Genomic DNA, 25,952 nt, shown 5'->3' with positions numbered 1-25,952 from the left:
TATTTACTGTTTTTCATAGTAAAAATAAAGCTATTTTTTCTCTGTTCATTTGTGTCTGAGGTTGTGGTCCCTGTGTCAAAGGGATAACTCTCCACCAGCTAGCTCCGTTGTGTCCTTTTCCATTTGAGTCAGTGGAAGACAGCAGGAGGGATGCTTCTCAGAACAGATTAGTAAAAGAAAGCGATCAGTTAATTTCTGCATTATTGGACAGCGTGTTCCTGCCGCTTCTGGTTGTGTGATTGTGGAAGGAATCCGCTAACTTTCTGTTGAATTTCTTCTGCAATACTCCAGCTGCTCTTAAACTCTCAAAAATTCACCAGATTGGTTTAAAATTAATGTCTTAAGAGTAATACATTTTTGAGTTCACTTGCCTTCTGGCCTTTTAATCTGTAAAATTCATATTGTTGCAGTCATCTGTGGAAACACGGGCCAAATGTTTGCTTTTATTATTCTGTCCTTTAATTTTGCAAAATCAGGTTCCTGTGGTTGCAGGATTCCAGGATGCGGCGCTTGGAGGCAAATAGTGGCGCAGGAGTTGGCACCGGGCGCAGCGCAGGCAGGGCGGCTGCCAGGGCAGGCTGCTGGCGTGGGAGGAATTCCTTGCAGGAGCAACAATTCCGAGGGAAAGCAGGGGCTCTTCCCTGCTGCAGATTAGTGAGGCTTCCCTCCAGATAATTTGATTACTAGGTCTTGTAGCTTAAAAAGTACTGGAAAACAGATGACTTTAAAACAAAGTAGTTTTTCACTTCCTACACTGAAATAAAGGTAAAAGCGAGCATTTCAAGTAGCGAGTTTGAAAAGGGAGTGTGAGGTTTGGCGTCCCTTCTCGTAGCAGCTCACTCAAATGAGCAAATATCAACACTGTTGTCAAAGTTGTATTTAATAACTCCCAATAACTAGAAGAACTAAAAGGAAGGTTCTTCAAATCCCTCCTTTCAGAGGGTTTTGAAGTACAGTTGTGGTGTGTCTCAGAGTAGAGGACATGTTCTCCTGGTTCCCTGATGGTGCCTTTTGCTCTTCCTTTCTGCTGCTTTGTGCTGCCTTTGTTTTCTTCATGAACACTCAGCAATAATTCCCCTGATGTTTACACATGACAATCTTAAAGGGAAACGTTGGGAAGAAGCATTTTGGATTATCAAATGGCTTGTGTGCACTTTAGAAATCTTTTAAGAAATGAAATGCCACATACAAAGTTGAACTTCAGAAGTTATATAGGTAGCCTAAGAGAGTAAACTAAATAGAAGTTGGTAAACTTGTTTATGAAAGGAAAACAACAAAAGTACCTTTCAGTTTTAGTACTTACGTAGGAAGAAAAAAAGAAAGGAGGTGTTATTGTGATATTTTTAGGTTTCTTTGAACTTATGAATATGTTTTGATTAATCTTACTGGCCTGGAAACAAAATTCTGAATAGGCTTTTAGAAACTGTTTACCTCAAAATAAGTCCTTGTCCACTGCAGGCATGATTTCTTTCTACATCTTGTATATATGTCTTCATCTACTTTTTAAAAAATGATCTCATAAATGGCGGTTAAGAATATTTTAACATGCAATGACTTTGTTCTGTCTATTTCAATGGGAGGGAACTAAAAAGTCTCAAATATAGACATTTGCATTTAAAACCACTCTTTCTACCCAAAAGAAAAACTTTTTTTCCCCTAAGCAATATTGGTGTCTTTTCTTAATTTGTAACCATATTTAAAATTAATTTAGTATGCCTGCAACTTAGTTTAAAAATCTTGGCCCAGAGCAGTAATGAATTATCTAAGACCTTAGATCTACCTATATCTAACTGATCCCATCCATGTATTCCTATTTTCTATTAATACATTGGGAAAAGGAAAATCTATATTAAATAGCTTTAGTTTTAATCTGTAGTTAAATAATTTTACATAGTTAAATAGTGTATATATATAGTTAAATGGTTTTAATCTATAATTAAAACACAGTTAAATTTTTCTAAAGAGTGAGTTTTTCCCAGTAGGCACTCTTTTCTAAGAGATGTTAAAATTGTATTTTCTTTTTATTTTCAATGTGAAAATATTTTAAACAGTATGTATGTTAAATATTTTTAACAGGTTGTATCGCTGCGTAGCATTTAATTGCAGAGGTTAATTACTTGTAATTTATGCTTCTAGAAAATAATCTGTAATCTGTTTTAACAAACAAAACACATAGTATGGTTGACTTTACATAAAACTTTATAAAAATGTGCATTTGTGTCAAGGCAGTGTTTGCTCCTGTGGAATTCTTGTGGGCAGCCTTAATAGAGATGGATGCAGTCTCTTAAATTTAGCCCGCGTGTGAATGGAATAAGATTTTCCAGAAAGGAAAGTAGGTCTTAGTCATACTGCCTTTCAGGGACAGCTATTCTGCCTGCATTTCTGGATCTTACTTTATTTAGTAAATATCATGGTGAAAAAAATTTTCGCGTCTCTTCTATCATCAGCTAATTGTGGTCCATTTTGCTGTGTGCAGGTTTGGCTGTCAGCTCGTTCAGTCTCTCTGGCCAAGCTCTTCTAGTCTGAACTTTGGGAGCTTTTGACTTACTTCATTTGTTTGGACTTCTTTTCTTCCCCTGCCCTTCCTTTGTTTTACAGATTGGAAAGTTAGCAAAAGGTTTCTCTGTTCTATAAGGAAAAACCTAAAGGAAAAACTGAGCAAAATCTGCTTTGCTTAGATTCAGTGCACGTTCTTTGTTGCTCCATGAATAAAAAATAAATCATTCTGCAAAGTAGTGCTTGTGGAGGACTTCTGGGTAGCTTCATGGACCCTGTTGTTTTAACAGTCCCAGTGATGATTTTATTATGCTTCATGTTTTTTACTTCATTTAACTGCATGTGTTGACATGGCTTGAAAGTCTTGTTGATATGTGCCTGGATATTCAGAAAGTCAAGATAAATGGAAAAAGTCATTCTTAAGCAAACAAAGAATTGTGTCTGTCCTTCATCTGGTCATTGCTTAGCCCTGATCTGATTTTTCCCTCAGTGCCTTTGAAGTTAAATGTGAATTTCTTCTTCATGGCTGTACTATAACTCAATCTTAACTCTGCAGCAAGGGGAAAGCAGTATCAACTGCTAGCTATGTGACTGTGCATTTTGGTTTAGGAAGTCAAACACCACCTGGCAGCGTAAGATGAATTGGAAAAGGTCAGCAGTTTTGGTACTTGTTAGAATTTGACCATCTTTTCCAGCATGACCTTTCTTCAATAAATTTCCACGACATAGTTCCCCACCCTTGTTCTCTCCATTAATTGCACTTTGATTTAAGAGTTTGTCTCATTTGCTGAGACATTTACAGTAAATAAAGGTTAACGGTATAGATTTTTTTTGAACAGCAGGCTCCAGACATTTAAATGTGTCAGACTTGATGATAAATTGATGTAATCTCTAATAATGACATACTAAGAAGGGTAAGTACCTTTAGAATTCAAAAGAGATCGTGTGCTTACCATTTCTCAAGCATCCCTGCCTGATTTCAGTCTTTGGATGTTTGTGGGGCTAGAAGATGGATGCCAACTTAACAATTCTATTAAAATGACAAATTAACTTCCTTGAAAAAAAAAAATAATACTTAAAGCCCATTTGTTATTTTCCCTTCTTCAGGTCCGATGATGACAATGCAGATGACAGGAGTTCCAGGGTGACCAGACTTTGCACTTACTTTCAGCAGAAATACAAGCACCTCTGCCGCCTGGAGCGGGCAGAATCTCGTCAGAAGAAATGCCGGCATACACTCCGGAAAGCCTTGCTGCAGGCGGCCAGCAGAGAGCCGGAGCGTGCTGGGCAACTGATACAAGAACTCCGAAGAGCTACATGTGCTCGTACCAGGTTAGCCTTCCCCTGAGACTACAGTGACCTGGGGTCTGGGCAGAGTATCCAGCAGCTGAAATGCTGAACTCTGAAACTGGTAGGCATGCACAAGGCAGAAAAACCACGACACGTAAATGTCAGTGGAGTAAAATAAACATGGCATACAGTGTTTGCCATGAAGACAAGCATTCTCCAGCTTTGCTTTTTAAAATATGGATTGTTTGCTCAGCAGTGTCTGGGTCTGATTTCTTAAATGTCACAAAAGAAGTTAGTGGCATGTTAAAATTTATTCTTATTAATTATTCTATGTATTTTGGCTGCCTTCAAATATCTAGGACTACACTAAGCCCAGTTCTTTAGAAGGTGTGCATTCTGGTTTGCAGTTCACTCCTTCAATTCAGATGTCGTTTTCCAGACAGCTTTTTTTGAAAAGTCTGTACCTCCTCTTAATTCTCTTCCCAGCAAATCAAACTTAAGCTCATGCTTTTTGTTAGATTTAGCTCAATCTAACATTAAATGAAACCTGGCAACAAAATAAGTATCTTCTAACAACTCCGAAGGTTACCTTCAGTGGGAATTCTTTCTAGATAATGTCAACATCCCTCCAGCTCTCAGCATACTGAGAGTTGGTTGATTCATATTTGTGTAGAAGTAGAGTAAGTCTGAACCCTGGCGTTATGTCTGGGGTATCAGCACTATCCTTTTGCTGTTGTGGTTTAGTTTTCCAGGATGTGTGACTGTGGGGGACAGGGAGGGCTGACATGAGTGGCAGCCTGGAGCAGGGTACTGAGCATATGTTCTGGTTATGGGATGCTTTTGTTTCTGGACAGTGGGTTATGGTTCATGACAGTTGAAGGGTTTGTCATTGGGGAAGTGGAGTGATGCTGAAGAGCTGCTCAGAGGTGTAATGTAGAGGTACATCACTAGTTTATGGAGTTGGGTAGATGTCTCCAAACTTAAACTACAGCAAAACCTTGCCAGAACTGTCAAGCTCCTGCTAGTGTTTTTCCCATTATTCTTGCCCTTTATTATGGAAAAAAAAATACTACGTTGTTTTGGTAGACTGGCAGAGCCAGGTATGTCTGTCATCACTGCTCTGGTTAATTTAAGTAATCACAGAGTCTTTTCAGTTACGAAATTTTTCACAGGAGTAATATTGCTAACTAAAACTTTGCTCAGTCAAAGTGCAATTGATGACAGAAATGGCTGAAGGAAAACAGGCTACAGCCAGCTTTTTGTCAACCTAGAAAACAACGTGTAGAGTGGCCCTGGAATCGCCAGCTTTATCTACCTGAAGGTGACAAATGCCTCAAGAGCAGGCTAACACCGAGCGAGCTGTGCAATGCTTGCAGTACTCATCCACGCTGCTGTCTGGTCGCCTGCTTGCAGCTCAGGCTCAAAGCATTGAGGCTGTGCTGAGGAAGCGCTCAGCTCCGGGCACCTGCTGGTGGATTGGGCTGTAGCACGTTGATGAGGAGAGCTTTTACCCATGTTGAGCATGCTCAGGCTCTGCCACTCCAGAGCTCAGTCTAAGTTTGTCTGAGCACATGCTTGCATGTAAGCTCTGGGGATGCTCGGCATGTTGTTTTGATTTATGAACAGGCTTGAAAGTGCACTTGACTGCCCACATAGACATACCCAATACATTGTATTCTAGAGATTGACTTCATTTTAAGGGTCACCTGTGTTGACGCTCACCTACTGCTGTCCTTGGCTCTGTTGCAGCGTGTTGTAATATTTACGTGGTAGTAGCACACGCCACCTCTCGTTACAGTTAAGGCCCTGAGAAATAAACAATAATCCTGCTACTGCAGTCACACCTTCACCTGTCATTGACATCTATCCTGTATCCCTGTGTAGAGTGTGGTAGTAGTGTGCACCCATCTGGATCATAGCACACACACGTGTTATAATTTTTCATCCTACTGTGCCACATTCAGTGCAAGAGTTGTGCTAAGTAACCACCTGAGACTGGGTTTTTGTTTCTAAACTCTTTTATGCTTTTTTTTCAGCACAAGCCAAGCGAGGCAGAGAGATGCAGAACCAACAACCTGTAGTGGGACTTCGAAGGGAGAACAGTGCACTAACAAGGCCCTTCCATTCACCAGGCATTGTTTTCAGCGTATCCTCTTAACTCAGTTTGGGAGTTGCATTCAGGCATGGGAACTGTTCTGGTTTAGGATTTTTTTTTTTGTTTCTTAGGTTTTTGCATTGACAAATATGTTTCACAAAGAAATACCTATTTGTTAGCATATCATCAACTACTTTGCTTTTTGATTTGTCTGTGTTATTTGGGTCTGTAGTCAGTGAAGATAAGTAGTTTGTCACTGGTATCTATCAGAGTCATATTGGTTTACTTTCTAAGCTCTATTTAGTGGGTGAAAGAAGACTTTACAAAAATGATCATTTTTCACCCATGACTTGGTACAAACCATGTAGCTTTCAGCTTCATGTCTTTCATAAGGTTCTTAGTAGATTCCAATAGACTACCTACCTATGAAGGTTTTATGAGGACAGGTTTTTACCCACGGTGTGAAAAGATGGCTTACACTGACTAGAAAGATGGAAATCTGACACTTTGCATTATTTAAAGAAATAAAATAGAAGGGGTCACAGAATCCAAATTCTAGAAGAGGAAGAATTCCCAGTGCTGGGGGTTTCAAGCAAAGCCTGAAAAGGATGTTAAGAGTCAATGTGTTAATGTAGCAGAAAGGAGGGAGCACATTACATGTGAGGTTTGACTCTAAAGACTATAAACAGGCAGACTTCTGACCTGGAATACTTAAGAATTTTGCAGACTTTGGCTTTTTTGCTTTTAGCTGAAGAATTGTTGGCACTTTTGTTGGAGTGACTCCTTTAGTTGGAGCTTTGGTTTTGGTATTTTAAGTGGCTAGAGCTTGTCAGTTCCAGTTGCTATCAGACTGCAGCACCTTTTCAGTCTTTTTGTTTGCAGATGCCTTGTTTTCCTTGGTTGATTTTTGTAGGCCCTGTAAAAGTAGTCTGCAGAGCAGTTCAAAACCTCTCTATGAGAGAGCACCATGGTGTGCAGCAGCGTTTGGGATTTGCCTCATCATTCTGATTTTTTTCTATTTTTTAATTTTTTTAAAGTTTAAGTGGTCTTGCTTGTGGTGTGCATAGAGCAGAGAACTCAAGATTAGTGTTTTTGCATTTGTGCCCATTTTTTCCCTCTTCACTTTCTTCTCAATGGAAACAGTCTCTCCTAAAATGAGCAGAATCTTGGTTCTGACCCATCTGTCCAAGTCTGCCATCTGGGCTGTTCTGCAGGTTTTCTGTCTCCTTTGTCCTTTCTTTCGTGTTTTAACATTTTCTGTACATACATAGTGATGTTGAGGTCTGAGAACTGTTCAAGATGGAAGGAGTGCTTCTAATGTTGTTTGAAAAAACACAATGAAATATCTGTTTGATTTGCTCTAAGTCTGGAAACATTTTCACTCCTGCAGGGGATTTTTCTGAAGGAAATCTCAGCAAGCTTACGTTTGGATTTACTTGACCTTTCTGTCTGATTGCACATCTTTTTTCAGAGGAGCAGGAAGGATCTTGAAACTTCTTTGTCTGTGCTCTAAAGATAAATGCCAAGAATGTACCTTAAAAGATTGAATTAAGAAATACTTTTTCTTTAATGTTTCAGTATGGATTGTCATTAGTCTGTAAGGAAATAGTCCTGTTGACTACACTGTTCCAACTGCTACTATTGATCTATTGATTAAGACTCCAGGAAAAGGCTTCTTTTTGCTAAGAACTCATTAGTGAAATGGCTGCTTCCATAAAACTATCTCAATATATAATAAAATCATTAGAGATTCTGCATGAATGCAGTTTTTCACTGCAAAAGTTGGGTTTAAGCCTTACCTAGCTTTGAACTTCAATAACAAAGTTAAGGTACTCATTAAAAATAGCATCTGTGGACAGATAGAGTTGAAGGCTCTGATCTTCATCAGATTGATAAATCAAAGGGCGTTCCTCCATCGTTGCCTTGTGTGTTATTCCTGATGCAGAAATGCACAGATATCTTATTGAATCGTTCTCAGCAGCTCTTCTCAAGTTGCACAGCCAAGTTTGCGGATGGACAACAGTGCTCTGTGCCAGTTTTTGACATTACACATCAGACACCTCTGTGCGAAGAACATGCCAAAAAAATGGTAAGTACAAAGCCAAAACCGTAATTATTTGTGTATTGAGATGATCAGGAGTTTTAACGCCTGTCTTTCTATGAACTCTTGCTTGACAACTAGCAAGTTTACAAACTTAAGAGCTTGTTTCCTTTTATATTTCTGAAGAGAGTAAAACATGCCAAACATTGCCAATTATATAAAGTATGTTGTGAAAATCTTTTACATAATTTTGAGGATATAACAAAGTGTGCATGAGAATTTCCTTCACTGGAAGAAATTTGATTCCTCTCTTGAATCAAGAAATAGAAAATCATTGTGAGACATCCTGCGGTCATTTTATTTGGGGTAACTCCTGGCCCTTGGATCTGAATATAGTACGAGTGTGGTATGGTAAGAACACTGCATCTCAAGCAGTCTCAGTACATGGGGCCCAAAATATTTTCTAGAGGAAGTGTAGATAGCAATTACCAGCATACAAATAATGGTTTATTGGTTTGCTTTATTTACCTTTTGATGACTATTAGAATTTATCTTTAACCTCCTTCAAGGATCTGTGGATCCCAGAGGAAAAGCAGTGGCCTACTACAAGTTGAGAGAATGCAGAAATTAAGATAAAGTCCTCTGCTCTCCTTTTATGCGTCCCATCTTCCGGAACAAAATTTTTAGGATAATTCACAAACCCGCTTCTGTCTTGCCCCTCCTTCAAGGCATTAGGCGTAAAACTGCCTTTTTTTTGGTGTTGTTCTGTTGTTGGGTGGTTGTGGGTTTATTGTTACTGTTTTGTCCAGCCTCTCCAATACTTGTGAATTATGGAGTTTTCTGGATTAAAACGTGAGGGTCTGTGCTACAGAGATTTGTATGGGATTTTCCCCCTCTCCTGGGCAATCTTCAGTGTGTCTCAAGGTTTACTTCTGTAGCGTGGGCAATCTTCTGCCATTCCCAGTATGGTGGCAACTGAAAACTGATGATGGTTTGATTTATTTTTTAATTCGTCAATGATTGCTGTTCAAAAGCAATGAGGCCTTAGTTGTTTACCCACATCCTTACCCTAGACCTACAGTATTAATTCTGCAGTGCTGTCCCCCTTTTTTGGCAGTGGGCGCTTGAAGATGCTGGGTTCAGCTGCTGAACACTACCCCCATTATCGCCGCGTCACAAGTGTTCTGTCTTTAATACTTGCAGGAATGCTGCCAAAGGATACAGTTTTGCACTGATTTAGTTAGGGTTTGCTATGATGATTTTTAAAGTGACGCTGCACAGCCTCTTATTGAGCGTACCTCATAATTTGGTCTATGTGATTTTTGCCATTGGGATCAGTGAGGAAGGAAACAACTTAATTTTCATAACCTTGCCTGGGTGTAAGTTAGCAGTCTCCCTTGCATTACATGTGAACAGAGATGTCTGTGGAATGGCCAGGGCAAAAAGCAAGGAAAGTAATACTTGTTCTTAATATGCTATTGTTTTATTCCCAAAGGACAATTTCTTGAGAGGGGACAGCTCCCGTAAAGTTCAGCACCAGCAGCAGAGGAAACCCAGGAAAAAAACGAAGCCACCTGCACTTACCAAAAAACACAAGAAGAAGAGAAGGCGAGGCCCACGCCGGCCCCAGAAACCCATTCCTCCTGCAGTGCCCCAAGGGAACCTCACCATGCCTGCCAGTGTCTCACTGCCAGTAGAGATGCCCCACATACGGTCAGTGGTAGCCGTGCCCCAGTTTGCCCACTGCTAGCTTGAATGTTGTCAATGAGCATTGTAGAAAGGTGTGGTGTTGCTGTGCTGATCAGCATCTGGAGCGGGGCTAGAAATTGCATCTCCGAGTGACTGCTGGAAAAAAACCTTGAGTGGGTCATTTTAGATTACAGCAGTTATTGAGTTTGATGGATAAAATGTCTTGCTCCTAATGCCCCATCTTACGTATTTAATCAATAGCCTAAGTGTAAGCTTCCTAAAGAAACTTTCTAAAAGCAATTTTTCCCTATGTGATGGGGCGGAGGGGGATGGAAACACACATTATAGGTGGACATGCATTCATAGTTGTCATTTAGAGGAATCAGAATTGAACACTGGGGACTAATGGTACTTTTTGTCCAGGAGCCCCTCCACACCAGAGCTGAGTGCCGATGAGCTGCCTGATGATATCGCCAACGAAATCACAGACATTCCACATGACTTGGAATTGAATCAGGAGGACTTCTCTGATGTTCTGCCGCGGCTGCCCGATGACTTGCAAGATTTTGATTTCTTTGAAGGTACCATTTTATTTTATTTTATACTAACGTGAACACAGTCAGTGAAATGAAGAAGTGAGTGTTTCTAAAATGCATTTTGAGGGGTTTCTTGCTTTCCTACAGAGGTAATAAATTCTAAACAAGGAAGCGTGTGTTTGCTCTGTTGTTTGTTTGTGAGCTCTGAAGTAAAGCAGACTTTAAGAAGATTGGTGTGTGTAGTTCTCTGCTTGCTTTTATAATTACTGCTCTGAAAATCCTAATTGGTTTAGTATTTTAATAATTCATTTTACATTTTTATTGCCTGTCAGTGTTGCAGTTTAATGAAGCGTATTTTCAGTAATGGCATCTTTCTGCCATTGAGTGGGGCTGGATTCCCAGTCAATGCTGGCCTTTGATAAAAGGAGAAGAGAGTGAGAACAAAATCTTTAAATACATTTTTGAAACTAGCTTTTGATCAGAACTGTGCCTGAATTTCTGGATTCTAAAGCTCTGTACCTATCACATATAACAAAGAAATTGGAACAGCCCAGAGCTGGGGTATATGATTTCTTTGGTCATTTTCTAATATGACGTGACGTCAGACTGTGTTTGAGTCGAAATTAAGCTAAATTATACTGATGGTGAAAATTTTAGGTCCAGGCTGTAATGTGGTAAGTAGAAGGGAGTTTCTGGAATATTTGTGTTACTGCAGCATGAGGAAAATCGTATTTAAGCGTTTTTTACTTTGGGTCTAGTAAGTTTGGGAGGCATCTTATATTGTAGTATGTGGAAGAGGAGGGCAGAGAGAGGGAGTTCCATTGAAGAGGAAGGTGTAATTTCTCATTTTTCTTACCGTGCTTACCTAGTGAACACTGGTGAATGAAATCTTCTGTGTATTGCAAGCCATTCTGGAAGGTCATCATACGCTGCAGCTCTGTACTGAACTGTCTGTACATCTGCATCCTTAAAGTGCCAGTGCCAGGCTCACATGAGAGGAGCATGCTAACTTCTGGTGTCCCTGTTTCTGCAGGTAAAAATGGAGATCTCCTTCCGACTACAGAAGAGGCTGAAGAACTGGAACGGGCCCTACAGGCTGTAACTTCTCTTGAGTGCCTGAGTACCATTGGAGTACTTACACAGACAGATGGTGTGCCAGTTCAGGAGCTGTCAGATAGAGGGATAGGGGTGTTCTCTACAGGTGCTGGAGCTCCAGGAATGCAGTCCTTGAGTCGAGAGGTTAACACGGATCTGGGGGAGCTGTTGAATGGGCGTATAGTACATGATAATTTCTCCGGTCTGGAGCTGGATGAGAACTTGCTCCGTTCTGCTACCTTGTCCAACCCACCTACGCCCCTGGCAGGGCAGATCCAGGGGCAATTCTCAGCCCCAGCCAACGTCGGCCTTACTTCTGCCACTCTGATAAGCCAGAGTGGCCTTGGGGAGAGAGCCTTCCCAGGACAGTTTCATGGACTTCATGATGGCAGCCATGCCTCCCAGAGGCCCCACCCTGCCCAGCTGCTGAGCAAGGCAGATGACCTGATCACCTCACGACAGCAATACAGCAGTGACCATTCACACTCCTCACCCCATGGAAGCCATTATGATAGTGAGCATGTGCCGTCTCCCTACAGTGACCATATCACATCCCCTCACACCACATCCTTTTCTGGTGATAATTTGGCAGCTACCTTCTCAGCAGAGATGCCCATGATGGCACAGCACTTGCTCCCAACTCAGCTGGATGTGCCACTTAGTGGGGTGGTCAACCCCAGAACTCACTGGGGAAATCTTCCTGTCAATCTTGGGGACCCCTCTCCGTTTAGCAACCTTCTTGGTGCAGATGGACACCTCCTGTCCACCTCCCTGTCCACACCACCTACCACCTCGCACTCAGAGACCACACAGCCTGCCTTCGCCACTGTGACCCCCAACAGCTCCAGTGTGCTTCCGGGGTTACCGCAGACCAGTTTTAGTGGCATGGGTCCTGCCTCCGCTGAACTCATGGCCTCCACCTCCCCTAAACAACAGCTCCCTCAGTTCAGCGCAGCCTTCGGGCACCAGCTGAGCTCCCACAGTGGCATCCCCAAGGACCTGCAGCCCAGCCACAGCTCCATAGCTCCTCCCACGGGCTTCGCAGTGACCGGTGCCACCGCTACCAGTACCAATAACGCATCCGCGCCCTTCACCACCTCCAGCTGAGCTTGTCTGCCTGGCTCTGTGCAGGTAGATGGGGGACCTGTGTTTTCTATCTTTCCTTTTTTTCCTTTTTCTTTATTTTTTTCTGTCCTCCCTTCCCTTTTTTTTTTTAATAAGGGGGTTGAGAAGAAAACCCCCCTGCTTCAGTACTGACCAGGGTTAGCCCTCTGTGAACCTTGCTGTAGCGTTCACATGTGCTTGTTACGCACCGGTGCTCATTTATTGCAGGCAGGTTCACTGTTCCCCAATAATTCCTTAAGGATACAGCACAGTTACTGGATGTAATTGATCTTAGCAGTAAGACCTAGAAATGGGAAGATACCTCAGGTTACTGATGCATGTTACTGTTTCCTAGGGTTCGGATCAGTGCTTGTCATCCCTTTAGCATCTGGTAGAAAGTTTTCCAGTGGGCAGAAGTCTCTTGATTTTTATTTTTTTTATTATTATTATTATTATTTACTTTTTTTCCAGAGGTAGCATCTGGCATGGAAAACTTGGCTGCACGCATTGATTTGAGAATGGTGCACTGAAGTCCTAAATCAAGATCATGGTTCAAGGATGAGTTTGGCAGTTTCTTAAAATAGTCTCTTGACCTCCTCTGTGTGCGTGTGTGTGTTTGGGGTGCAGGGAGCAGCAGTTCCTTTTCTTCTTTTGGTGGAGAAGTGGGAGTTGTCCCCTTCCAGAACTGGTCACTGTTCTTACTGCATGCTGACTTTTGGTTTTTTTATTATGATGATTTTAAATTCATTGAGCAGCAAGGTGATCAGTTGACTGGTTGCTCAGAAATCTGAAGGCTGATACGAAGTTAGCCCAGGGAAAAAAGAAAGAAAACCAGAAGGATTGAAATACATCATGGATTAGTGAAGATTCCTGTGCAGAAATTCCCTCCCTTGCTGAATTACTGTGGCCTTGTAGCATTGATGATTTGCCTTTTCAAGTGTGGCTTTGTCCAGAGCTCCTTGCCTGACAGGCTGACAGGTATTTCCCAGCTGAAGGTGGAAGAATTTGGTTGGTATTCTGCCCATCCACACAAGTCTAGGTCAGACCCTTTAGTAAATTTCAGATGGATGCATTTCTCAAATTATGTCTAGCTACTGAGACTTTCTTCGATAGGTTTGTTTCCCCCCCCACCCCCCCTCGGGAGCCATATAGGTTTTTTTGACACTTGTAGAGTTTGATGCTCTGTATGGGAAGCTGAATGTACATAAGGAACTAGCAGGTACCTATCAGCAGTCATGGCTAACCAAAAGAGAAATCACATCCTTCTGTCTGCAGGACAGTTTTGCTTTTACTGCCCACCTGCTAAAGATAGTATTCAGACTCTGGTAGTAATTTCAGTTCTTAAAAAAAGGAGTCTGCTAGCTTTTAGATTTTTTTTTGTTAATTTTATTTTATGGTTTTTAGTCCAAGAGATAACAGCAGCAGAAATTCTGAGGTGTTTATGTGCATCTCTTTATCAGGAAGGGAAAAAAGGAATTTGCTTGTGACTTTATAGGGCTCAAACTTGCTACTGTACTCTGACTTTGACTGTAAAAGTAACTCCTACTTAATATAACAAGTCTGTACTCTTCTTGGTTTGTTTCTGAGATGCAGATGAGAGAGAATAGGAAGTCCCATATTTCAGTCTCTTACTGTAGAAGGCAGATTTAATTCTACCTTACAGTAAAACATCCTACCTGCATGTATTCTAGTCTAATTCAGGAAATTAAGAGATACCAAGCACATGTGAAAGGGAGACCTAATAAATTGTTTGAGCAAGGGATCATTGAACGAGGTTTAGTTTCTATAGAAATTAATTTTGCTAGCAGTCAGGCCCACACCAGAATCTCTGACCCAAACCTCTCCTTCCGTCTTGCTAAGGAACAGAATTTAAACGGGATAGGTCTTTTGTCTTCTTACTATCATAGCAATCATACTATCCCTCTTTTCTTGAAAGATTTGTCCTCCTTAAATATAAAGGAGTATGGATGATGCATATGTCCTTTTCTGAAATTGCAAGTGTATGTGGGTGGAGGAAACAAAAATGATTTTCATGCTTCTGTTGTTATGAAGTCCTTATTTCATACTTGGTAAAATAGATCTTAATAATATAAGCCGAATATTTTTAAGTGGTGATTTAAATATGTTTGTAACATTTAAATGTTTTTAAATCATGTAAAGAAGTTGAATTGAAGCCTATGAAATCCTGCTTGTGATTGTCCTGCTGATTGAGGAATGCCCAGTGGTATTGTGAAATGAGGCAAATCTGACAAGGCGTTTATTTATTTTTGTATTATGTTCCCCATATTTTTTTGAGGAGATATCTGTTTGATTTGCAAATAATTTTCGTTGTGTCCGTATACCTTCTTCAATGTGTTTGGATGATTGGCTGAAGAAGAGTGGAGAACTAGCATACCAAATGGTTAATTCTTTAATCTGCTTGTGTATTCCTGTCATTTTAGAGGATGTTAATTTCTATAAATTGGTTTCAGGGCTTTGGTCTTGAAATCGTTCTTGTGCCCATCAAACTTTTTAATGAAGCTGCAGCTAGTGCAGAGTATAATATTTGCCCCACATCACATTTCTCTTTCTTAGCAAATGCCGGGGGGGAGGGAGGAGAGGAACTGAAGAGCCGAGTTCTGCTCAGTCACATTGGTCTAAATTACAGAGGAGCTCTTTGGTCTGAGGTCACTGTGAGTTTGTACTGGTCTAACTCAGAACAGAACTCAGATCCTAATCTGAGCACTGATTTAGACAGGGAATTTCAAAAGCTGTCAAAGCTGCACAGGTCCATAATTCCCATTTGAAATTGATGGCCATTATGTACCTGCATTCCTGCATTAAGGCAGCCTAGGATATAAACTCTCTTCCCTCACTTAGACATCAATTTTTGTACATCCCTTGATGGTTCTTCGCTGAAAAGTGATGACGTAACATTTTTCAATGAGCAAACTAAGTTTGCAATAAAGCTGCACTTTTAAAAATAAACTTCGGTTTGTATACATTTGAAATAGGAATCCCTCTGTCCTGTTTGACACAGAATTCTCAAATGGGCCACCACTCGCCTTTTCCTGGTTCACCTCCTGTTTTTTCACTGCCGCCGATTTCATGGTTACAGCCTACCAAGCAGTTACGGGTCTTGATCTTAGCTTTACAAGGTGGATCGTCCCAGGTGGGCTTCTACGCCCACACAACCTGTTGACTTCAGTGAATCGGTGTCTTACTGTTGGATGTGAGAGATCCAATCTGAGAGATATGTGCAACCAGAGATGTTTCACACCTCTTCCTCTGGGAAATACCGCAGGTCTGGTTAAGGCAGTCCTCAAGGTTGTTATTTATGTTGTTCCTGAGTAGAACCCATGCTCTCTCGCAAAGGTCTTTGAGTATCTCCTCGTATAGCAATTAGCACTCTAATCACCCTTTCACCAAAGAGCCAGTGTAGCAATTTCAGTCCATTGATTTGAGGTGGTTGATACCTGCTGTGCCCTTTACGTGTTAACAAATGGAATAAAGCTAGTTGAACCTAATAGTTAATTTCTTTACATAAGATTTGAGTTTTAAAGAATCGGAAAAAAATTAGACTTAGAATAAAATACCAGTAACATTTTTGGTAATAATAGCACCTCAATTAGTCTTTGTACAAAAGTACTTAACATAAGATGAACTTTGACAACGTACAGAGGCTCATTGGGAACAGCCTCATGCTGGTCTGGTGTGTAAGGCATTGTGGAAGACACGCTTTGATGTTTCCTTTCACTTAGGAAGACTTTACGCCAACTTTGAGGGGAGCCATATGCACTTAGATACCTCAAAGTTGATTTGTTCTTTGGCCTCGTAATTACTGTGATATACGAAGAAGTATGTATGATGCAAGAAGATGGAAAAGGTGCGTTATTTTGTCTTCTCCTGCCTTCCAGTTCCTCCAAGTTCTGGCTTAATTCCCTTCTTGTTAGTAGCATGCTTCTCTCTGTGGTTGGGCATAAAGGCTTTAAATCAATAATGCTGAGAGATAGCACAGTTACAGGTCTGCCTCAGGCACTCTGGAGGAGGTGGCAACAGCTAGTTTTCCCACTTCATTCAGCAGGTTAGTGAAATGAGGATTTGCAGTTCTCATTTGGAAAGCATTGGAAGGCCCCAAGAAGCTTATTGCCTGCCAGGCAAAAGTCAGAGATGGTATTGGAAGTACAAATGCAAGGGAAAAAAGTCAACGGAGAGTTGTTCATAATAGCAAAGAGAAGCCAAGGGAAGTGGAGCTTTTTTTTATTTTATTTTATTTTTTTGTTAAGAAAGGGATGGGTATTAGTTGAAAAATTGGGAAGTTCTCTTGTGAGCTGTTAGGCACAGTGTGATGCCACTGGCTTCAGGGGCACGGCCAAGGCGAAGAGCCTAGGATTGAACCTGCAAACCAGTAGCCAAATTCAGTTTGAAGCACATTTTGCTGAAACCACATCTAAATACAGTCTGCGATTGAATCTGCTTGCCGGGAAAGAAGAATCTCACGAAGGAGTACAGCAAGCAGCGGACAGATGTCTTGCCTGAGAAGCTGGCCCCGTTGGTTGCGTACGTGTGTTGTCAGTCTGCTTCTGACCTCCAGCTCCTCCCTGAGCTCCTGCAGCATTGTGGCTGCCGTGTTTCCCTGTAGGCATTGGCAGGGCTCCAGGGGTATTTCTCCCTGTCTGTGTGCTGCAGCAAGCTAAATACACTGGTGAATTCTCCAGCCGTGTGAGCCTTTGGGCAGGGAGGAGGGAAAATTTTTTAGAAGAGCCAGCTACCTGCAGTTGAATCTTTCAGGACTTGTAGGGCTCAGGGACGGTGGCAGGAGGTGCTTTCAGCAGATAGGCAATAGAAAACTTACCTGCAGCAATCTTCTGCAGTGAGGCGTTTGTGTGTGTGTGTGTCTGGGCAGTTTCCCTGGTGGGATGTTTCCTTTTGCTTTTGTATTTTCACAATTACATGTGAAGGAGTCTCCTGTGCAGGCCTCTTGCAAGGTCCGGTGGTGGAAATACTAACTGAAGGAAAAGTTTTGGGCTAATGTGCTGACCAGATCTTAAGGTCTTTCTGATCTTCTGGTCACAAGGTCTTTCTGATCTTTTGGGTAACATTTAATGATAGGGTGTTGTGGGGTGCTTCTCGTACCGCCTTTATTTCCTTCCTCTCTACATTCTTCATCATTCTTTCTTTTATTCTCCTATTCTCAGATACTTCTCCAATGTAAGTAATGCCAACCATAAGTCTTCTGTGATCCTGAGCGAATCTGACTGTAAAACGAAAAGGAAGAGAGATTCCTGCAGTTCATAACATACATTTTGGATGCTAAAACGACAGTGCAATAGATCAAAGTATTTCTCAGATCAGTGAGTAAGATGATGTTTCACAGCACGCTAATATGTCATTAACTAGATGCTGAGGGTACGACATTGATCATGGGAGTGCACACGCTAGCAGTGAATGTGCAGATGTTTTTAGCAAGACTTTACCTTCTCACAGGTGGTTCTTTTGAGAAGTGCGTCAGTAGAAAGTCACAAAGAAAAAATTAAATTATTCTTTTTAATGCCTGCAAGCCCAAATACAAGTAAGTTGGTGGAAAAATGTACATTTGTGTTTACTAAACTTAAACTTGGACTTTAGGAGGGGTCTGCTCATGAGAGACCTTAGCGCTATCAGGTGAAGTTTTGGTTTTGTTTTTAAAACTAGAGAAAAACACTGTTGTTGGGAAAGAAATGTTTGGTGGAGGGGAAAGAGTTACAAAATCTATGTCTTAGAACAAATTTCTCACTCATGTCTTCAGCCTCTTTTTAAAAAAAACAACAGTGACTGTTTTGGGAGCTTTTCCCTTTGCTGTTTTGCTACTTCTCATGATTATTGGGTTCTTTGCTTTCCCCCGTTTTATTCTGCTTTCACATACTCCTCCTCTGGCTACCGTGGAATAATGTAACATAGTGGAAGCATGAAAGGAGAAAGTGAGCTTGGCCATAGATTGACAGCAATAGTTGGAGAAGACTTTCTGTCTCCTTGAAGTAAGTGTCGGTACCTCTTCAGTCTGGCTCATAGAGTTTGGTTTGGAAGCCAACAGGGTGAAACTTGGGCTTTTGACCTTAAAACTCTATTTGCTTAATGTAGAAAAATGCATTCTTCCTACTCGTCCCCTTGCTAGTCCCCCAAACACACACACAGTGAGATGTCCGGAGTACCCGTGTATCGACCACATACGCCTGTTGAACTTGGTCAGCAATGCTAATGTTTTACCTGCTTTCTGTCATTGTCACCTGGTGCCCACGGAGGTGAACTCTGGATAGGTAGCGTTCCCAGATATCCTCTGGAAAACTTTAACTTTGGTGCAGATTCCTCTGATGTAGCTAACTGCGATGGCGTTGGCTTCTACCTTGGAGTGGACTGATTTACCCTGAAATGACTCTCTAACCTGCGTCTTAAACAGTGTAGTTGGTTCCGGTGCAAATAGATTCATTCTGAAGTGATGGACAGTTCAATTCTCATGCAAAATAGCTACATCCTACCAGAAGGGGTTGAACCAGTTTCTCTGAACAGTGATGACCTTCACCGTTCAGTTTTGGGTATGTCTCAGGGATTCCTTGCGGAAATAAGGGCAGTTAACAAAAAAAAAAACCTTTAAATAGTTTTAAAAGTAAATAATAATTTAAGGTAGAGCGTCACCTAAGTGAGAGCGCAAGAAGGAGAAATCTTTGTTCGGTTTTGTAGTCCACAGTGTCTGGCTTAGGGACTCTTTCTCTTCTCGGGGCTCTCATCTCAAGTTCAACGTACAGAATCTTTTTCATCACGCTCAGCTTTAAACTTTTTATTTAAAGATTCCCTTCCCCAATGAGCTTTCAGAATACTTATTGTAGATTTTAAGAGAAATGGTATATTAATTTATGCTATTAACATCACCTCATAAATTATAAGTTTTATACTAAAGCTGTATTGAGTGTAATGAATTATGTTGCATATGTGTTTTTAATAGCTATAAAATTATATACAAGCTTTTTTGGAAAAACAAACTAGTGAAGCACCTTTTTACACTGGATCTTTGCCGTGTCAAGGTGTACAGCTATTCTTTGCTACCTTGCAGATATCTATATCTATATATAGATATATATATATAAATAAAATAAAATGGTATCCTGTATCAACAAAGCATAGAACTCTTTTTAACCCTTATATTACTGTTCCTATAACTCTTTTTAAATTTTATTTTGAGTGTTACATTCTGCAATAATTTATCCGTGGTTTGTACCTATGATTAGAAATTTAGTTACAGGGTAAATAGATCAAATTAAAAAATCCAACTACTGTAGCTGGAAGTTGTGAACCGAGTTTGTAAGACCTTTTCTTTTTTTTTAAATGTATTTATTTCCAGTTAGCTCTGTGAGTTGGAATTTGAAAAGTCAGAACATTAGGAATCTACAGTGTCTTATTCAGGAATTTTTCCCCTCCTTTCCTCACAAAGGAATTCCCACTGTGACTTATAAATAGGATTAGACTGCTTGTGTGCATGTATGTATTATATATACACACAAAAAATATGCATTGGGGGGGATGTATGTGCGATACGAATGTGTATATTGTATGTAGGTCATAGTTTTGTAAAGAGAAAAGTAGTCGAGAGGTGATGGAATGTATTGTAGAAATGTGATTATTTAGTAGGGGGTTGTTATGTCCTCACTGTTGTATAAATAACCAAAACTCTCTACTACGTAATCTTCTGTTATAAGGCTAACTCTGATATCATGTCAATTTTACTGTTTTTTAAATGAGTTGCATTGAGCCCTGTTTAAAATGCCATGAAAATACCAAGCTCCCAAAGACAGCCTTTAAATAAAACAAATGGGGGAGGAGGAGATATGGGAGAAACGAATGATGTTTTTCAGGAGAAATTGAAATGGGAAGGTTTGCATTTGGTGGGATGGGGAGGCATGGGAATTGCTGTATCTTTGCAAATTGATACCCGAATCTCCTATGCTCTGACTTGGAAAATGTTGTCAGTCGGTGTACTTGCGTTTTCTAATTAGGTTGTAAGGGGCGCTGTTTGTGGAGTGATCTCCATTCTGTAAAAGGATCTTGTCTTCAAAGTAGCTTCTTTTCTTTCCTGAGTGTCTTCGTGTATTTTAATTTTGACCCAGAATTGCTGGTGTGGGATTGCAGAACAAAATACCCTTTCAATCCAGGGAGTTTCACATGTGCTGTGAAATTCTGAATTTAATTATGGCCACTTAACTTTTTTTTCATAGTTGGAGAAGGAAGATTTCTTTATGGGAGTTCTCACTTGAAATTGTGAGAAGTCAGAAACATTCTTACAGATTGGCTTGCTCTTCATACTGCTCTATTTAGGCTGGAGAAAGTAACCTACTTGTTATTTATTCATACAGTATCATGTTTAATGATGATGATCCTGGTGACTTTAAAAATCTGTTTAGAAAAACAAAGCTTGCAGTATTGTACAGACATTTGAATTTTTGAAGGCTTTTTTAAAGCAGTTGCAAAACAAATCTTAATTTTTTTATTTATTTTTTTTTAATATCCCCCCTCCCTATCAGTATGTTGATGCCCTCCAGTCATCCCTCCTCCTTTCCCTCTCCCCGCAATTTGTTTCTGGCACATATGCATACAAGTGACAAGGCAGGGAGGTGGAAGTTGTCAGAGGCCTTTCCTTCTGCTTAGTTGGTGTTAATGGGACTTAGCAGCATAAATCTTTATGCCTTTTGGGGAAGAATAGACCCGTTTTTGTGTATACCTGTACAGAGAGATATATCTGTATATGAGATGTTGGTAGCACTTTGCTGAATGTGGACTTGCCCTCATGATATACAATAAATATGTATGAATGCAATCAATCTAAATCTATATGTACATGCATACAGATGTATAGATGGAATATACGTTGTATCACACACATGTATGTTAGTTGTAACATGAGTAAGTGTGTGAGCTGAAGAGAGAGACTATCCACGTAACATATGTGTAACAGGTAAGCACTTGTGCCAAACAAGGTTGTTTTAATTCTTCTGAGGGATTTGGATGACATCAGTGCCTGATCAGAGCTTGGTCACCATTGATTTGTGTTACCTCAGCCCTTCCGGTAGAGATCCCTTGGTACACTTCTGCCTTTGTTTATTCTGTATTAATACTCGTTGAGGCCTCTTGCAATGCCGACCTCTTCTGCTTCTCTGCTCCATTGCCTCCATTCCAGCTCCTCCTTGTCCCCACATCTCTACAGTTTCTCTTGCTAGCAGCAGTCAGCTTTAATGGCCCAATCCAGCTCTGCTCATGCATTAGGGAAATTCTCTTGGTGACTGTAGTGGCAGCTGAACTGGGCCCTGAGCTCTCGCTTGAACTTCTGCAGAATTTCCCAGCTATTCAGTTGTGCTTGAGTAGGACTGCAGCTGATTTGCCGATGAACACAAACTTTTCTTAGAACCTGATGCAAAGCTTCCTAGCATATTAAAAGGTTAACCCAGCGTCGTATTTTGGAGGTAAATGTTCAAAATGAGAGAAACGAACCCACCAAAAATTATCTTCAATTTTCAGCCCCAGGGAGAAAAAGAGAGTTTGGTTTGTGTTTCCTGTAATGCAGGCACTAAGCAGAAGGCAGCCCTGTGCTCTGTTCTGAGCAGTGAGGCTGTCATCAAACATATAAAGAGAAACACAGCTCATTACATTTCACCATTAAACAGATTTTAAAATGAGCTGCAGAGTTGACCATTAACATGCTAGCACTTTGCATCTAATTTTGTATTGGATGATTTTGCTTATGCAAGTAAATTGTGGGTTTAAGTATTTTATTTCCTGTTTTCTGGCTAAATGGAGTTTCTATATCCTTTTAGCAGAAAGCAGCTGTCAGAAACCTGCTCAGTCACATTTAAGCACTGTTGAAACTCCTGGCTAACTTAGGCTTCAGTTTCAGTGGAGAATGCTGCTCCAATTCTGTCATCGAGCCTTACTGCATTCCACGTTTTCAATATGGATATGGCATGATTTTTCTTGGCCACGATTCAGCCATGGAATTTTGTCTTCCTTGCATTTCTATTAGAAAAAGGTAACTGGTGTGCTGTTCCATCTCAGCTTTCATGCAATCATACGTGACGATTTCTATAATACATATGTTCGGGCGTGTGTATGGGTATGTCTGTGTACTGTGTGTGTATAATACGTATTTACACACACACATATTACACTATTTCAGTTTATGTATGTGGAGAACGTACCTGTTGGTTCTCTCCTGATATATACTCATGCATACCTATATTAAATATGTATATAGTGTGTAGATGTCCTGCATATACATGTGTATATGTTATGAAACTTGGTTGGCAATTTTTTTTCCCCAGTTTTTGCAAATTGCTGTCCCTTATGACATATTTTCACTGAAGCTGCATTATATAGAAGGAACGGAGAAATGTGTTATCAAAGTTTTATTTTAAATAGGAGACTCTTACTTATCTAAAGCCATTTGTAATTGTCTTTTAAATTTTTACTAGAAGGGTTGTTATTTAAAAAAAGAAAAAAATAAAAGAGAAAAAAAAAGAGAAAACAGAAAACCAAAAGCAAGCAGACAAGCCCTTGCTCTCACTGTCACTTAGGTGGACATGAGAAAGAAATGGAAACACAAGTTTCTAAGTATTTATTTCCTTCAGGGGTTTCTGAGGCATACTGTAATCGCATTCTGCCCCATCCCCCCTTTTGTCCAATTAGAATTAATGATTCATGGTTTCTTTTACACAGCTTTTTCCCCTCATTACTTTACTTTCGTAAGTCATTGTTCGCCTCCTACATTCAATAGTCCTGATATCACTAAGGAGATTTCATGTCCTTCTGTCCTTTTCAGGAGAAATACCAGTGCATCACTATTGTGTTACATTTTAACATACTTTGTGGAGGATGGATGTTTTTATTCAAGATGTCTGTAACAAGTCCTTAACTTATTTAATGTGAGAAGCCTTCATTGGAATCTATCGTTTGCTTGTTTCCAACGAGTTTCTGCAACTGTTTTTTCACCAACGTATTAAGTAGTTCCCTTCTTATTTGATGCTGAGGTTTTAGGGTTTGGGTTTATTGTTGTGGGTTTGGGGTTTTGGGTTTGTTTTTTTTCCCCCCTCCAATTCCCAAAACTGTTTATCTGCAAGTGGAACAAAACAGACGTCAGAATCTCAACCAATATCCTTTTTGCAGTTAAGGGTAAATATCTTTATCCTAAATTTAGTAAAAGAGAAGGTGGCAAATGGACAATCTGAAGTGCTTAGAGGGAATGCTCACTCTTTTTAAGGCTGTCTCAGAGCAGTTTGTGTTTGGTGTCATTTTAAAGGTAGCTTGATCACACTTTGATATCAGAAACAGCCTTGTAACAAAGAGCCTCGTACAGTTGTTTGGCCACTAGAGTTTAAAATGTAAACAAGTTGCAGTGGGAAAGCAAAGGTGAGGCAGTGTATTTTGAACCAGTGAATTGTAGCTTGCAAATGTACCTGATTTTGAAGTAACTGCATGGTAGCAAGGATTAGCAGTCTCTTACACCCCTTCCTTCTTCCCTTTCACCCCCGACACATGTGTCCAGCATACCGTACATTGGGAAAAATAAACAACTTACTCCAGCAAAGCTAAATCCACTTAATGACTGCTTAAAGGGAACATACAAACTTGCATTGCTGCAAGCCCGTCTCATGGTATTAGCTGGAAGACTAGCTAATACGCACAAAAAGCCTAGTCCAGGTTGCTTCTGCAGATGTGTCGCTTTCGGAGAGTGCAGTGCATGGGGATGCCCGAGAAGAAGGGTCCTTTCCTACAGGGTCCCCGGCAGCGATAGCAACTCCCACTACTGCTTCTAGTGCTGGAGGCTCACGGACAGCATTCCAGGGGCGGGTAGGAAAGCTTGCGTTTGTACTTTCCCTTTAAATAGGAAAGGTTGGCTCACATGTTCCTCATACTTCTCAATGAATGTACTGTATTACCATTTAAAAAAAAAAAATCAATGAAATGATAATAGATTGGTCTCCTTTTGTTATCTGGTCCTTGTTTAATTTGTTTAAGGGTTTTTGTATACAAAAGTTTACATTTTTATGTATATTTTTCTTGTGTAAAAACTGATGTAATATGTGTATAAAACACTGTATGTATTATCTGTATATAGTGTGACAAAATGATTTTCTTTCTTTCTTTTGGATGTATTAATAAATCTTGCTGTGAAGTAGCCGTGTTTACTATGATGAAACCCTCTTCTTCAAGCCATTTTGCTCAGTCAGAGATGTATGAATATTGCCCAGGCTGAAATCTAATCCATTAAGTGATTTGTTCTTTTTTTAAACATATCCTAAGTACAGTTATTAAACTGTCCTTTGCTTAGATAGCTGTAGAGTCCGATTCTGCTCTTGCTTATTCTCTGTTGCTTTCTAATAACATTAGCTAATTAGTTTTGCAAACAAACTGGGGTCTTCAATCTCAGTACTGCTTCTAATTATAGTGCTTTCTAGCTCTGGATCACTGGCCTGGAGACAGATCCTCTTCATCTTGTTTTCTGTTTTGAGTTGCAGAACTGTACTTGAAATATAATTTAAGAGGTAGAGAATAGAATTTTGTCTTATATGTTGTTAAGTTTTCTAAGATTTAAAAAATATATACCTGCTTCATCACCGAAACTGGTAAGTTGGAGTTTGGTGTTATTTTGAGGATTAGCGTGTGGATGAGAAATGGTGGTTGCTGAGGTGCCGCAAGGCTCCGGCCAGCTCTTGGGCAGGATTGCGAGGCCAGGGCATGGATGTGGTGACTACCTGGATTGGTCTGACACTGGGCATCACCCCTGCCTTGTTCAGACGCAGGCGGCTGCGCACTGGGGAAGAGTTGCCGTTCCTGCCATGTTGCTGCAGCTAGTGCCATCTAGACTGCCTTGGCTGGCACTAACCTTCCCGTGCTGGTCTGGCTCTCTGAGAGCGGCTTTTCCACAGTGGCTTGAAGGATGTCCTCTCTTTAGACAGAACTACATCTTGGATGCTTTGCGGTAAGTAGATGGCTGCTGCATCTTCCTCTCATTTGTATTGGGAAGTCTTCCCCTTTGCTTTCTGACATGAGGGTATGTGCTACAACTGGTGTTTGCTTTGCTACTCTCCATCTCCAACGCTTTTAAAGTTCTGACTCGCAGGGGAAAAGCAGTCGTGTCCTAGGTGCAACCATCTTCCAGGTTCTGCTTTTCATAAGCAGCCTCGCTTAATGCTGCCCAGATCATCGGAGTAACTATCGGCAGAGATTGATGAGAAGGGGATTCAGTAATTTGACTTTTCTTTTTAATGAACAGTGGCCTAGCCATTCTAGACAGCGTAATTAGAGCTGCGTTTCACAGTGCCTGATTGTAATTCAGGCCGAGGGATAAGCGGTGACAGTGAATGATGTAGTCTTCCATGCTAACACATGCTGCAAAGGTTTCGCAGCAGAGGATGGAACTGGTTTGTGCTTTAATACGTTGCCTTCCTGGGAGATGGGAGTACACAGGAAGTGCTGCATCCAGACATTTGTCAAAACAGACCGATGACAGAAAAGACCAGACACTTAAAGTAAACAAAAGGAGAGTCCAGCAGCATAAGTTCAATTCAATATGGCTGGAGAAAATCTACCCCAAGCTTGTGCATTC

The 25,952-nt window shown here is 40.7% G+C and overlaps 1 protein-coding gene across 8 annotated transcripts in view; it reads left to right on the top strand.

The window, feature by feature from the left end:
• Positions 1-24,886, top strand: part of INO80D (INO80 complex subunit D) — a 46,637-nt gene extending 21,751 nt beyond the window's left edge. For 6 of the 8 annotated variants that reach the window (XM_063340702.1, XM_063340708.1, XM_063340707.1 and 3 more), the window contains 7 exons: positions 3,604-3,828; positions 5,823-5,932; positions 7,837-7,970; positions 9,418-9,635; positions 10,035-10,192; positions 11,181-12,373; positions 12,818-15,906. In XM_063340702.1, the coding sequence (XP_063196772.1) occupies positions 3,604-3,828; positions 5,823-5,932; positions 7,837-7,970; positions 9,418-9,635; positions 10,035-10,192; positions 11,181-12,349 (2,014 nt within the window). In that variant the 3' untranslated portion in view covers positions 12,350-12,373; positions 12,818-15,906. Of the gene's footprint in view, positions 1-3,603; positions 3,829-5,822; positions 5,933-7,836; positions 7,971-9,417; positions 9,636-10,034; positions 10,193-11,180; positions 12,755-12,817; positions 15,907-17,523 lie in introns of those variants that run through there. The other 2 variants (XM_063340704.1, XM_063340710.1) reach the window with 2 other exon arrangements.
• Positions 24,887-25,952: the final 1,066 nt, after the last annotated feature.

This window comes from Chroicocephalus ridibundus, chromosome 7 (genome assembly GCF_963924245.1).
Source record: "Chroicocephalus ridibundus chromosome 7, bChrRid1.1, whole genome shotgun sequence".
Lineage (NCBI taxonomy): Eukaryota > Metazoa > Chordata > Aves > Charadriiformes > Laridae > Chroicocephalus > Chroicocephalus ridibundus.
Note: the sequence above shows the minus strand (reverse complement) of the source record. Positions and strands in the feature narration are given on the sequence as shown.